The 16001-nt window shown below is 34.7% G+C and overlaps 1 protein-coding gene across 1 annotated transcript; it reads left to right on the forward strand.

Moving 5' to 3' along the window:
- The first annotated feature begins 3791 nt into the window (after nucleotides 1-3791).
- On the forward strand, nucleotides 3792-7238 carry LOC124640291 (juvenile hormone esterase-like). Its single transcript, XM_047178004.1, has 3 exons — nucleotides 3792-3999; nucleotides 4702-5597; nucleotides 6942-7238. The coding sequence occupies exons 1-3, from the start codon at nucleotides 3808-3810 to the stop codon at nucleotides 7153-7155; spliced, it is 1302 nt and encodes a 433-aa protein (XP_047033960.1). The 5' UTR covers nucleotides 3792-3807; the 3' UTR covers nucleotides 7156-7238.
- The last annotated feature ends 8763 nt before the right edge of the window (nucleotides 7239-16001 follow it).

The raw sequence follows: 16001 nt of genomic DNA on the forward strand, positions 1-16001 counted from the left end.
ACGATTAATATTTTCAACGAGATTCCAGAAATCTATACTATCTTTACTAATACAAATAATGAAGTGGTTTGTGAAGAAGGTGGAAGGTTCGGAAATTACTGAAACGATTTAAAGTCAAAGTCAAAAACGTTTATTGAGACTAGTTGTTAGCACTTCTTCACGTCAACAAAAGGACAGCACCCCCAAAACGACAGTACAGGTACAGTCGCGACAGTAGGTACCCCCGTTCACCACTTCCTAGTTTTAAATTGTTTTTTATTCAGTGTTGATAAGCTCCATTATCCTTAGGTAACATAGGCTATATTTTATCTTGGTACGGGAAGTTCCAACGGGACGCGGGTGAAACCGTGGATAGAAGTTAATCTTAGGTATACAACGATTTTGGTCTCTAAGCAACTGCTGGTACACCAAACAGAGTGATGGCTAGGGCGCCGTCTAAAAAATAATCTTTTATAAATTTTATAATCGACTTAAAAGAGACCCAAAAAAGAGGAGTGTTTTTATCACTTTCAGTTACATTTTAAGTGTCGAAGTTATAGAATAGCTTTTGCGATTTGTTTGTCACATTTTACCAACTTAACTTTAACTAGGACCCCTCGGGGCATAGAACCTAATTATTTTCCACAAAAATGTGACTCACACTACCAGAGAACCAAAATTGCTCTCACAATGAAGTGCTTACTGCAAAAAACTTAATTTGCATTTTATACAAAATGGTCCATCCCCGGTTTGTGTGATTATCACATTAGTGAAGGGGTGGTTACCCCCACACTTTCATTCGACAACGATTTATGCGCATTCAGTTGATAAAATCTATGATAATATTTTTTTTGAAGAGATTTCTGTCACTATTGACGTTTTTAAAATGGACTAGCTTCGGTTTCACCCGCCTTCCGAGATATCTGCTTCACGTAGTCGGATAGTGACAAAACTATTTTATGTTTTTTCCGGGTCTAAGCTACCTCCCCTTTAATTTCCAGCTTAAACGGACCAGCCATTTTTGAGTTATTAGATAGTAATGTAACTAACACGACTTCCTTTATAATGTACATATATGTACCCCACTCATACACGAATTATAGGCAAAACAGTTATGTTGTGCAGCAGGTACTTCAATATGATTTGCAAGCAGCATGATTTGGATCCTTTCTCAATAAGTGTGGCGGCAGCCAGAAGGTCGTTGAGCCTTAAGTTCTTCAAGTAGTTTAGTATCCCAGATTTAGTTTATTATTTTGAAATTTAGATCTACCTACTCATTCTTTTTTTTCTCTTTGTGTTTAAAAATGCTATTGTTTTTTTATATTATTATCTCTAAAAACGTTGCACTGATGTGTGATCACGTTATTGCTAGGCTGTTATTATAAGCGAGGACTTTTAATTGGCTCTCTGTCGACTATGACTTCCTTTTATTGTTTAGTTTTTGTTTAGCTGTAAGTTCTCCATACTTAGTGTACTAAATAAATAAATAAATAAATAATTAAATAAATAAATTTTATAAATATAGATTTATCACTAGACCTTGAGAACTTGAATTTTCTAACATTCTACCAAGAAACGTTACATAAATAAGAACACTATATTATGTATATTCTTACTTAAATATACAGCGTACTAGAACTTTACATCTTTTGAATTAATTTGAATTTTGTACCAATACTTTAGTATTGCTCTCTTGACGGCTCCAGTTTTATGAGCTACGCCGTAGCGCTACGAGAGTGCTACGCCGGCTACGATGCTACGAATATGTAAGGTTTATTAAATTTTGTGAAGCTCAAAGCTTTACTGAACTTTTTTTAACATGTTTGCCTTTTGGGATTTTGGTAAAAGTAAAATGTTTACTAAAATTAAGACATGTAGCTTTTCCATTTTTCAAGGTTTTTTTCCTGTGTTACTGAAGTAATTGTACTAATTTTCAGTAGTAAAATCCATATTAATTCCACAATGTGCTATTTAAAAAAAGCAAGTTCATCAAAATACAATTACTTAATACACTAACTTTCATAAACAGTATATTTTTTTCAATGCCAAAATAGCTTAGTCCATATCACTTTTCCTAACGAAACGACCAAAACCAATAAAGATATCATCAACATGAAGCCACTAATTACAACACATTAATTAACAAGCATTATTTCAATTTACCACTAAAACGCTCAAATAATCTTCCGCGGATCACGAGCAGACTTCAAAAGCCCATTGTTCGGAAGTCGATCTCTCAATAAGCCACTAATTTACGGACTTCACGCAAAGAACAAAGACTTTCAATTCAATTAAATTATTCGATTAATGGGCAAAGTTTGCTATCGACCGAGATTATCGCAGAGAATACAAAAGGAAAGTCCTACGATTCTACCTACCGTTTTATTTTTGGTATTTTGAGATTTAATTTTGGTGTTGGGGTATTAAAATTCACCGATAAACTTTACTATAGGAATATGCATTTGAAGCGATTGACATTAAAAATACAAATAACAATCTATTAACTTGTACACAGGTTGAGCATTGCCATCCAACGTGGCAATGCTGCCAGCCTTTTGGGTACATTGCCCAGTGACAGCGATGAGGAGCAATTTTTTGATGCACTGTATTGGCTGGTTGGATGCGTTGGCTAAATTACACAGAAATACATTAATATTTAAAACATCTTAAAAGTCTTCAATTGTTTTCATGTCTATTGACAGCTATCACTTACCTATCTACATTTGGATTTCCTTATTAGACATAGGAATTTGCCTTTACTTGTATGGAGTTTTTTTTTTTATTTAACGACGTCTAAAATTATCAAATGACCCCTCCCGCTGTGGGTTAGCAGCGGTGAGGGAGTGTCAGACTCTTACTGAATAAAAACCGTCGTGTTCCGTCGTAAGCCTTTTATGTACCAGGGCCGCGGTAACTCTTTCGAATAATCGCGCAGCCCCGGCAGGTCTTGGCCCTGTTGGGCCCCGCTGGGGTTGTATGGAGTTCATGTTAAGATTCTATATCTAGGTAAGCAAATTCACATTAGGTAGGTAGATTTATAAAATTCACAACGCACTTAATTACGCTTTTTATGATGAAGCCACTTCTCATGAATAACATTTTATAAAATTTTCCTATCATTTGCTAAAACGTGATATTTATCATTCATAAATCTTCCGTAATTTCCAAGTAATTAATATTTCTATGAGATAAGCTATTCCTAGCCCTAACTATTCTAAATAAGATCCACAGATAATAGTGACGTTTTTAACTGATAATAAAGGGACTTTATTTTATCTATTAGATAAATAATATCTCATCATATACCATCTTTATATAATTTATCTATTATAGATGTATCATCAGTATCTGATCACCTACCGTCTTTTTGAGATTAGGATTTATCTGTATCAATACAGTAAAAAAGACAACAAAATCGGGTTGTCTGTTACTTAAATATTATAATATTTGTAGCGACTAGTTTGAAACAAGAACAAGATTCTTCTATATTACTGTCAAATTCTGTACAGCCGTTTTCGCGTGAAGAAGTAACAAATCTACTCATACTCAAAAATTTTGGCATTATTATATTACTGTGATTTTCCAATATAGATAATAATAATAATGGCATTCTAGCTGATTGTCAACTACGGCGGCTATTCTGATCTAAGGAGATCGCCTAGCTGTGCAGGACATGTTATAGTGCACAAGCATTTGCACAGACCCAAGTTCACTCCCCATTCCTTCACTCTCATCTTTACCAATATTATCACAAGCAAAGCAGAGGGTCACAACTAGTATTATCTTATTTAAAAACTACAAGATTTTGTCAACTTAGTCATTGTCAACATGTCTCAATGTTTGGACATGTTGTCTGTTCTAACACTAGTGTTATTATGTGGTTTTGCTCACGGTCTCTTTAGGGTAGACCCCCTAGTGAACACTAAAGGAGGCCTCATACGAGGTTTGAGGTCTGAAAATGGGTACGCCATGTTTTTGGGGATCCCTTACGCTGTGGTGAATAAGGATAATCCTTTTGGGGTAAGAGAATTTTGAAATATTTCTTTAATACCTATTTTTGTAATTTGCTTAGAAATGATAGTTTTAAAATTATAGTGCGATATATACTAATTATATTTCTCAGTTTTTTGTATTTGTATATATGTATTTATGTATGGTATAATATATATGTATTCCCTTTGTTACCTCTACATACTACCCCTATTTACTCCCTTATGTACTCGTCCTAGATACAACATTTTACTAGGTACATTTAACAATTAAATTTTCACTTGGAACGCAAAAAAGTAATCACATTACGAATATAATCACATTTTTGGCTTGGAGATTGGCGTTAGCAAGTCCCTAGCGACCAAAAGTTCAACGTGAAAAGAAGAAAACCTTTTTTTATGCATAAGTAAATTTCCAAATTAGATTTCGGACAAAAAAGCATTATAACAGAAAATCAACATAAGTCTTCTCACTTCCATATTTCTTCATCAGAGGTCATCCCATTTGTAAGATTCTATCCAGTTAATTCAGTCATATCGTCTTTCCACCTATCTATTGTATCTTTGATCTTTCCCTTCCTTAATTCACCAGCATGATCAATAACAATTCGATCATATACGCACATTGATAAGACTATGATGAGTAAGCCAAGTGATAAAAATCTTCGGATCAGATTAGGTTTTTCCTCCTAATTGTTTACCCGAAATTATTTCACCATATTTTTATTTTCAGCCTTCAGCACCTCATCAAGGTTTTGACGATGTCTTTGACGCGTATGAGTCAAATATCTGTCCTCAACTTAGAAATGGTGTCCCAGCTGGTACCTTAGATTGCCTCACCTTAAATGTCTACGTGCCAAGTGCAGCTACCACCAAAACCCCCTTCCCAGTCATGGTATGGATCCACGGAGGTGGTTTCATCGGAGGAAGCTCAAGCCAAGATAGCGGACCAGATTTCTTACTCCGAAATGACGTCATCGTTGTAGCAATCAACTACAGAGTTGGAGCTTATGGCTTCATGTGTTTAGATATGCCAGAAGTATCTGGAAACCAGGGTCTCAAAGATCAAGTATTAGGTCTGAGATGGATCAAAGAGAATATAGAAGCTTTTGGAGGTGATGCTAACCAGATAACGGTGTTTGGTGAAAGCGCTGGTGGGATGTCCATTAATCTTCATCTGCTGTCTAATTATGAAAGTTTATTCCATCGAGCAATTATTCAGAGTGGACCAGCTGTCAGTCCTTGGGTTTCAAGGGATGTGAATAACACAATACCTCTCAGTTTGGCTGAAGCATTGGAGTATAATGCTGAAAGTGTAGCTGATGCTATAGATTACCTTTCGACAATTGACCCACATACACTAGTAAAGACAGCAGCTGAACTTAAATTAACTGAAACTGATGATGCTGATAACCCTCGCACTTTACCTTGTATTGAAACTTATACTGAAGGCGTTGAACATTTTATGACACAGCATCCTAAGAACATCAAATCAGCGAAAGTTGCAAACACTCCTATAATCATTGGTAACAACAATAATGAAATGCCATTTGAATATGCTCTTCAGAAAGACGAATTTTTCGACAACTATGACTTTACTTATTTACTGCCAAGTAACAATATTAAAAAGTAACTATTTTTAACTGAGGTATGTGTATGGAACTTGGTACTTATTCAGATCTCACTTCTTTTATAGGCGAAGGATTTCCATATTATCGAACTTGGCAGCCTTTCACATTTTTGTTTTGGGTGGGATTTCATTTATTTTTGTAAGGTTGTTTATTTTATTTTTTTCTTATGATTAAGTTAGTTAAGGAAATGTCTCATTTATACTATCTTTCAGATTTTTGAATATGCACTATGCTTCTTACAAAGAAATGAACTAGATTAACTAAATGGACTAGATTTACCAACTGACTGACATGACATGTTATCATATATTATGTTCGTGGATCAAAGTTACACATTCGTTATTTTCGAAAGTGACTCACACTTGGCCGTTTTCAGATTTTTACTTTGACTAAATACAAACCTTTGTAACGAATTTCAGATCGGTACGACCATTCGAAGATATATTATATAAATATAGATAAATTTAGTTCGTTTTAGTTCCTAAGGGGTATTTTACACTGGGTATTTTACACCTTCATTATTTTGAAACCGACTCTCACTTGGCCATTTTCAGATTTTTCCCTTTTCCTTGACATAAAGACCTACCTCCATGCCAAATTTCAAGTCAATACGACCATTGGAAGTGGTCTAGGTTTTTGATGAGTGAGTCAGTCAGTGAGTGTATAGTAAAAATAGCGATTTTCTGACGTCAATATCTCAAGACCTACAATAGGTATATTAATGAAATTTTGTATTTTAGATAAGTGAGGGGGTCTCAACAGATACTAGAAATTTGAAATGTGTAAATAAAATAGATTTTGAGTTATAGGGGGGTCGAATTTGGCCCGAAATGGTTCGTGTAATATAACCCACGGCCGGTGTGTCGCTTTTTTGCTCGAACTTGGCGGACACACTGCCGTGTGTCTAGATTAGGTTGGGTTAGTACGTAAACTTTTTAAATAGAGGATTACTCTTATTTATCTAGGTAATGGATCAGCTGATTGATAACAAGACCACATCGTTTCTTGCATTTATGATAAGCATTTATCGATATCCGATAAGATTATATGACTCAATGAATTACATATTTTAAACATCATTTTGACTGTGAAATATTAAACATCAACGCTATAAGTAATCTTTAAAATAAGACTTCATTTATCCTATAAGTCTGTAAAATAGGGAAAATATCAAATAACAATGTAAAACAACAGAATTCTAACAAACCGTATGTGTATTAGAAACCTTAATTATAAAACGGAATTCAAATACTGGCTTGGTCTTGTCATAATTTTTAAAGTCTTCCGAATATTATTGTCATATTCAATAATATTCAGATTCTTATAGCCATATTGAATAACATATAATTTTTGTTTTTAGAAACCCAACACCAGAAACATCAGATCTTCTCCCAGAGAAATGGCTGCCCATCACGAAGACCACACAGCCGTTCCTTGACATGGACGCTGACGTCACCATGGGCGCCAGACCTTTCCACGAAGCTATGGCTTTCTGGGACGTCTTCTATAAGCTGCATAGCAAGCAACATAAGTATTATCAGGATCCTGAAGAGTAAAATAATGTAAATACTAGATAATTTTAAACAAAAACACAGTTAAGAATAATGCAATAATGAATAAAGATATTTTGATAATTTCATGTCGTGTGTTATTTATTTAAAATAAATAAAATAATCAAAGTTTAAATCTTTTTATATGAAATACAAGTGTATGATGACTAATTATCTATAATTTTACTACAATATAAATGTGGTTTATATTCTGAAATAACCTTCACAACTTCAAAAACCGTTCGAGAAGTGAAGCGAATGAGAGAAATAAAATTCTAAACTACCTGCCAACCTTAGTTTGTTCAACAAGAGGTTTACAAACGTTTTATGGTCCTTCCTTTGGACTATGTTATAATACATAATATCGATGGTTATACTAGCTAAATGTCCTTAACCATTCATATTTTGAATTTCTATTTATAGGGTATATTTTGAAATTCTAATTTTATCAAAATAAATCCAGCCTGTGATAAGAAAAAATCATAGGACAGAAAATAATAAGCTAATGACGTCACAAATAGCACAATGCTGAATTCGTGCTATTTGCTTTGCGTGACCAGAATTTGGTTTATTTACGACACAAAATTATGTTCCGGGTTTGTGATTTTCTAAAGATTGCGTCAATCTATCGGTATATAGGAAAAATAAGCAAAAATAAGCAAAAATAACAAATAAACTGAATGAAAGGTATATTATGTAAGCAACAGAAAAAAACACGGTCAAGGGCAAGTTCGAGTCATTTTCTATTTTTCACAACGCTTTAGACTTTAAAATATTATAATACTTTAAACTACTAATATAATATAATACTTTATAGACTTTAAAATATCATATTATAATATAAATAAACAAACAAATTACAGGAGTTTCATTTATTCCTTAGATTCTCGAAAACGCATAAAATAGGTGCATAAACAAAATAACAACTAACGAAGTGAAAATCGGCTTCCCCTTCGGTGTACATGAAAAAATAATTACTTTTAGAAATTCTGCCACATACCGCAACTACTACTACACTAGAAAATCATAGTTTTTTAATCTTTTATTATGTAGGTATATAGTACCTACCTAACGTTTAAACGGCGATTTTCTCAAACTACCCTTTCAAACTGTTAGTCTACTCGGCATCTGATATATGCGCTTACATGTAAAAGGGCGTAAGTGCTTATGTTCACGTAAATCTTAGCGGTGTCACTCGGCGCCTTGGATGCCGTGTGGTAAGCTGTTGTTATGGTAGATCAGATTTTAAATTACGATTATGTATTAAATTATTATGACTTAAGGTAAACCTTTATCCGGGGCTGCGGGTTGTTCCGGGGCTGCGGGTTGTTCGAAAGAGATACCGCGGCCCTGGTACATAAAAGGCCTATGACGGAACACGACGGTTTTATTCAGTAAGAGTCTGACACTCCCTCTCCGCTGCTAACCCACAGCGGAAGGGGTCATTTGATGATTTTTGACGTCGTTAAAAAAAAAGGTTAACCTTTATTATTAACATTAAAGATATAATTGGTCTTCATCCCTGTCACTCGGTGTTGTATACAATAGGCTGGCAGAATTTACATAAACATTATAATTGAACAAACCTTAGTGGCCTTACTACAAAAACTTTAACAACTGTTTTACACTTGTCTAAAAAAAAATGTGGCTCCAAAATGAACCTTATGTCAACGTCATAATTTGACATTTTTTTAGACAAGTCTTAAACTGACGTTAAAAAGTTTTTGTGGTAAGACGGTAGGTGTTTATTGTTAAAATTATTTTATTTTAGTGATAGGTAAATATAGCGCTGGAGAGAGGTCTACATCGGGTTAATCAACGACGAAAAACTGGTTGCTTTGTGAAAGTTTCATATAACCCACATACCTAAGGATTATGACCCGACCCGGAAATCGAACTCAATACCCCGTGATCAGCCGTTGCACTATGCGACAACTAGACCAATGAAGCAGCACTAAAATACACCTAACAAATCATCCTAATCCACTTACCCACTACAACCACATTTCACCTCAACATTGCCCCACAAAATCTAATTATACAAAGCTAGAAAAACACTCTCTAGGCAGTAACGTACTTACGCGCGGCTGTATGCTCCGAGCTCCGGAAATGATGCCACTGGCGCCCCCTTCCCATCTGCCATGAACGTTTTCCACTAGCCAGCAGGGTGGAACTTGGAGATAAGGGTTTGTGAAATGGGGGATTATTTTATTTAACTTTAACTTTACTTAAATCAGTTAACCGGTATATAAGTACAGTTTTAACCAGATGCAACTGAGTACCAGTGTCTTACACGGAGCAACTGCCTATCAGATTCCTCTAACCTATCAGATTTGACACCTTAACACCCGTTACGACCGCTAAAGTTGTTCAAGTGACAGTCGGGACCCTAACGTGACTTCCGAAACACGGAGGAGTTCGTAATGTCAAGATGGTCACTCATCCGTGGATCAAAGCATCAAGAGTATCTTTGTCTTATGATTGATTGACCGACGACTGCAACTTGGCTAAGAGATTCTCCTTACCAAATCCATTCAAGTTTTGACATCTTCTTCTTCTTATCAAGTGAACTGCTGGTTTAATCACCTTACTAGCCCTGGTGTCTTTTCTCAAATCCGAATCACGGCCTCTGACGTGGTTTTACCATAAAACTGAACAACAAAACAAGCCTAACATTCTCACCTTCATATTAAATTAGGATCAAAAGAATATCATATATCAAGTATCGAATAATAAGGATGGCTTTAGTAATTCGATATATCGATATCTCGCATTACCCACCCTAATCCGTATCTGCTACATATCTATTTATCGATTCCCGGCTAGCAATCTGATATATTAGCGCTTACATTCTCTCGCAGAATTATCGCCATTCAGCTGCCATTGTATCGGTTTAATCGATTTCGAAACATCGCTTTAAACAAACTGTGTTGTCACTTTATTGAAAACGTAATAAAGGTTTTTTTTGGACAGTTTACTATGGCTGTTACTAGTGTTTTGTAGTAGTGTTGGGCTTAAGCGAAAGTACTGGCGTGATAAAAACTAATAGGCCGAGATCACAGTGCCGATAAATATGACTTATTTTGTCAGAAATAAAACATATATGGTCATGGGGGTATAATAGAGTTCGTTCAGAAGATGAATGTGTGTTTACATGCTGATTTTGTACTGACGGCAAATGGTTGCAATCAATTGCTTGTCAGACATTCTTTTTCTGACTTCTTATAAGGAATACTTACCAAAGATGTAGCCACGAATGACTGTCGAGAGACTGTCGATATCTATTTTACGTTTCAATTTTCGCATGCCTACTGAAGGCGAGATATGTTAAGTGACTTTTTTTGCTTTTATCACCTTTTGTGTAAACCATATCTCGGCGAATAAATATTTTCATTTCATTTCATTTCATCTATAGTTTGACTTGCACTCTGAAATACCAATCCTTACGGTCACATAGATTGTCACACATCCACGGAACATCAACACTATTGCTTTACCTTCGATCAGCAGTTTTTATGTCGCTAGAGCTCCTTTACTATTTCCCCAGAGATATGAAATACTGCAGTCGAAGAACTCGTTAGTTATAAATTGTACTTTTTGCTTTTCTTTTAAAATAAAAATAAGGGTTTCTTACGCCAGAAACAGTTGCTTAGGTTTCTGGAAAGTTTCAAGTGGTAAGAACTAAGGTGGAGATTTGTTTCAAGATTGTTTTGTGTTTTCATTTTTAGATCGATGGTTAGAATTACTTTTATAAATGATTCCTTCTAATCAGTGGATACTTATTTATCAATCTAAACTATCAAAAATTCACAAGTGTATGTATCTTTCATGAGTATTTTATTATTGTTTTGTTGTTTGGCTAAATACATTCGTGAATTTAAACTCTTCTTACATAAGTAGTCTTTATGAATGAGATTTTTTTCCGAATTAACAGAACTTTTTGTTCAAAAGAGTGAAAGTGGATTCCTACTTATACTTTTTGTACACAAGTAACTTAATGAAAATACATTAGCTCAGCTGCACATTTCAATTATCTAAGCACTACTAGTTTTAATTGGTCTGTTTTAGGCAATTAATTTGAAATGTTTTGCGAAACTTCTGCGGAGTTTCACAGGGTAATCTAATAAGTGTCGGCACCATCCCCTTGAGTTATAGTTTTCATCCGATCGTTGTAACCGCTACACCGGTTTTGGTTACACGTATCTATTTATATGCATAGATAAGTCACAAAGTATATGACCCATATTGAGGTCCCGGAAAATTGTTTTAGAAAAATAAAAGCGTGAGCTAACGTCATTTCTGTCAAAAGTACCTACGAAATAACTTAAAAAAATATAGTGTAGGTACTCTTTGACTATGTTTTGAAAATGCGAAAGTTGCTGTTTATCGATATTTTTTTCTTCAATCTTTGCTAGTTCTGTTTACGATATATGTATGTATGAAAGACTATCTTCTGCTAACGGTTTCACCCGCGACCCATTGGACCGACTTCACGTACCCTGTAAAAAAATGGTCCAATGAGTTTTTGTGATTATACTTCGGCCGTTCAGAGAATGCGTTCCTGACACCTATCAGTTAGTCACGACTAGTGATGGGCACAACATAACACTGAGTTCGTTACCGTTCCTTCAAAATGAACCGCCGCATTATTTTAAGATTATTTTCGTTTTAAATTGGCGGAATCATTTGTTTTATATTTTAGTTATTTAAGTGGAAACCAAAAAAAGGTAATATTCATATAATAAAATTGTTTTATTTATTCTTTGTTACAAGTACATTGAATTGAATGTGCGAACAGAATATTAATCAGACTCCGATTTGCTTGAGGAGGTGGTGTCTTCATCATCATCTTCGCCTACATGTATAATTATATTATTATCAATAACAGAATCAATCCTGATATCTCGGTCTAACAAAAGCCGGGTAATCAAATAAAAACAGATCGAAAACACTTGAAAAACGTGGTCTATGCGCACGAAACGACAACGGACGACTGTTTTAGCGTCACAAAATGGCGGCCCATAACGCCATTTGGGGTTACCATTTTTAATCTAAGTATAAAAATGCGGTTTGGTCATAGTTTTATTTTTATATTTCATAAACGTTATAATTAAGTCTTATAGTCCATTATTTTCCAATTCTTAAAAAGAAAATCAAAACGTATTATTTTATATTATAACTGTATAAGAACAGATTACGATACTTGCCTGTTATTTTTAGCACAGCACTACAAAATATAAACCGCTGACATAACCTTGTAATAGCGCAGTATAGATTTAGAAAAATATTGTTTACCAAGTTATTTGACACTCAGTTTGGCACAAAATTATAACATTCATTGATTATTGATATAATAATGTTGTTTTAATGCTCCTCAATTGTTAAAACGGTAAACAACCAGCAAAAATATTTTTATCGTAACTGCAACGCCATTGCAAAGTTACGTCGTCAGTTCAATCGCGACGTGTCAGGAACGCATTCTCTGAATGGCCGAACTATAGCGCGTTCAAGCAAACAAATAATCAATTTTGTGATAAACTAATGCCATCTAAGAAACTAAGTAGTTACACACAAAGGTAGCGAATAAGATAATTTCATATAATTCTAACTGACGGACATGTAAATACCAATACTTTCGGTACTCACGAAAAGCATCCCCGCGCTTGAAAAGATCATTCGAGCCACAACGAAGGAAGTTTGCTTAACTTTCCAAAACCCAGATAAGCTTTTGCTTTTTATGAGCATTATATTTTCATTTTCATTCGCTTTTCATATTGTATAAACATAAATTATTATTCACTTTATTTTTATTATCAAGGAAATAAACAACTTTTTAGGGGGATTTAGAACTTCTACTGTTTTTCTAAAATCACATTTAGTAACTTGTGACTAAGTAAATAGCACTAACACTTGGAGGGGTTAGTCCGTAAATCGGTGACCATCTTGTCATGACAAGTTGCTCCGTGTTTCAGAAGTCACCACCACACCAGTTATGAAACCCTCTGGTATTCGTTACAGGTAGTCAGAAGCCAGAATATCAGACAACCAGTCTTAGAAAGAGGTGTCGAGTTGTCCGGGTAACTGGGTCGAGGAGGAGGTGAGACAGGCATTCGCTGCATGTAAAACACTTGTACTCAGCTGCATCTGGTTAGACTGGAATCTGACCACAACATAGTTAAGAAAATAGCCATCGGGCTAGCTTCATCCTAACGATGAATTGCAGAGGCTAATATAACTTCCATTTTTTTTAAAATATTTATTGAAATTAATCTTAATTCTTAAGTTATTTATGTTATCACTTTTTACTTTAGTAGTTTTAATAATCTTATGGTAGTTTCAATCTAATTTGTACAGAAGCCATGATCAAACATGTTGAGCATTTGACCAAGTATGACAGATGACTATCATAATATGACGACCTCGATGGCGCAATGGTCACCATGCCGGACAGCCGAACCTGAGGTCCCGGGTTCGATTCCCAGTTCGGTCGACATTTGTGTGATGAGCATGCTTGTTGGCCGTGGTCTGGGTGTTACAATATGTATTTATAAATATGTATATATGTAGTTTATCAGTTGTGTTGGCACCCATAACACAAGTTAATTAATAACTTACCATGGGGCTAACCGACCGTGTGTGAAAAGGTGTCCAGGCATTAAAAAAAAAAAAAATGTAACACCTACCTCTATAATAAGCATCAAACTATGTAGGTATATGTATATTATCTACACATGTTTTTGCAAATAAACGAATTTAAATTTTGAATTTGGATTTACCCTCGTAATATAAGCCAATAATAGAGAAAAAAAAAAACTAATAAACAGATAATTTTATTTGGTAAATATGAGAGCTGTTCACTACAGGAGTCTGGTTCGCAGCGTTAATTTATAGGCTGAAGTGGCACTCAAACTGCAGCGCTCAACAACATGGAATGTTCTAGAGAGCTTTTTGTTATTACTTACTAGTTTTTCGCGAATCTGTGCGTTTTATTCTGTTTTCGAAAAAGCTAAGGAGAAAATTTTGTTTCGGAATAGGGCCACAACTAGTGAATTCCTCTATTAATTTGTCTGTACCTCTATCTATACTTATGGCCAGCTTCAACGGGTGTTGATGAAATCTCTGATAGTTCATTATGAACTTATCTGAAAGATAGAAATATGCAAAGAAGTTTAAGTTTATATTGGAAGAAGTTACAAGCAGCCTTTACCTGGCAGATACCTTTAACTAACTGATACATTATCGGTCATCAGTGAAACGGGCTCTTAATATTACACAGGGAGAAGATTGTTGAGACAGAGAGATTTGTTTATTAAAACGCACTAGTCTAAGGAACTACCGAACTGTATTTAAAAGAATATTTCAGTATCAGATGTCCCTCCGGTGAAGCAGTACACGGCCTCCTAGGCTGAACTGTGAGATGCCCCATTCCAAAAAAAAAAATCAGATGTCCCCTTTTTCAAGGAAGGCTATTGGCTATTTTTTATGCGAAATTAGTTTACACCAGTAGTTTTCCTTTGTATGTACGTTTTACGTGCTATAAAACAGAATAAATTATATTTAATAAAGATATCTATTCCTTTCCTTACAAACACAGGCCACATTTATTTGACGCCCACCAATGAAACTTTGTCTACAACTTTGTGTACAAACAGGAGAGTTTCCTCAAATTACTTGTAGGTATAACAAAATATATCGCGTGGCAAGCGCTACCAAGACAAATCGACACCTCATTTGTCAATCAAATGTCCAGCAATTCCAACATAGCTGAGGTCATACATACATACATAGAAAGTATTGTATGCATGGCTTTTGATATTTATTTTTCTTTGAATTTATATGCAATTTATATCCAATTATATTAGAATTACGACAGAAAGATTAAAGGGAAAAAATAACTATAAACAGAGAACTTTCGCATTTTCAAAACATAAGCAATGAGTACCTAGTACTCGAAATATTTTTATTTCTACATTTAAAACTCCTCTTTTCATATCCTTGATGGCTTAAAAATATGATTGAACCCGCTAAATTACATTGCTGAAATAGAACTCATATCAGACGAAACATGCTTCTAGTTTTGTATAAATATTTATAAAGAGTAGCAACAAAGCTATCAGATATTGTTCAAAATGCAATACTGCATCAACATTGGTTTCGAAAAAACATTGACAAAACGCAGCGATGCATTTTTATGTTTTGTAAACAAAAACGAACTAACCGTCAAATCGAGACCGCATAGAAATGGATAGGATATCCATAATTTAACTCAAAAGTAGGCACTGGACGGATGTTCATGCAGTTTTCACTATCGGATAGGGGAGTGATGAATGGGGAAGAGTTAAGTATATAGTATGCAGCCGCTTAAGATCTGGCTAGTTTCTAAAAACGACAGATTCCTGTATAATATTTTTTCCTATTTTGTATTCCTATGTGGTTAAAACGTTTATAATTTCCTCGTCAGCATAAATTAGATTTTTGACATCGTTAAAAAAAGCATACATTTGTACTAAAAATATTTAGGTAATCTACATCAATTTATAAAATTGAACTGTTTATTTGTTGACTTCAACGTGCTATCACAGAAACTGCTGGCCTGATTTGTATACAATCTGTGTGAGTTGACCTTTTCATACTAGAGAAAAAGCTACTTATCCGAATGCACGAACAAGTTACACGGGATTTGAGTAAAACCGCTAGTAGAATATAGTAAAAATTACTAGTAGTAAGAAAGAAACCCTCACAATAAGACATTGAAATCGCAAGGAAAGCGTTACCGTGGCATTTGAAAGCGAACCGCTATTGCTTTCCATTCAGCTATTGTTGCGAATACAAGACGATCGCTTAAGCTTTGC

Source organism: Helicoverpa zea, chromosome 20 (assembly GCF_022581195.2).
Source record: "Helicoverpa zea isolate HzStark_Cry1AcR chromosome 20, ilHelZeax1.1, whole genome shotgun sequence".
Lineage (NCBI taxonomy): Eukaryota > Metazoa > Arthropoda > Insecta > Lepidoptera > Noctuidae > Helicoverpa > Helicoverpa zea.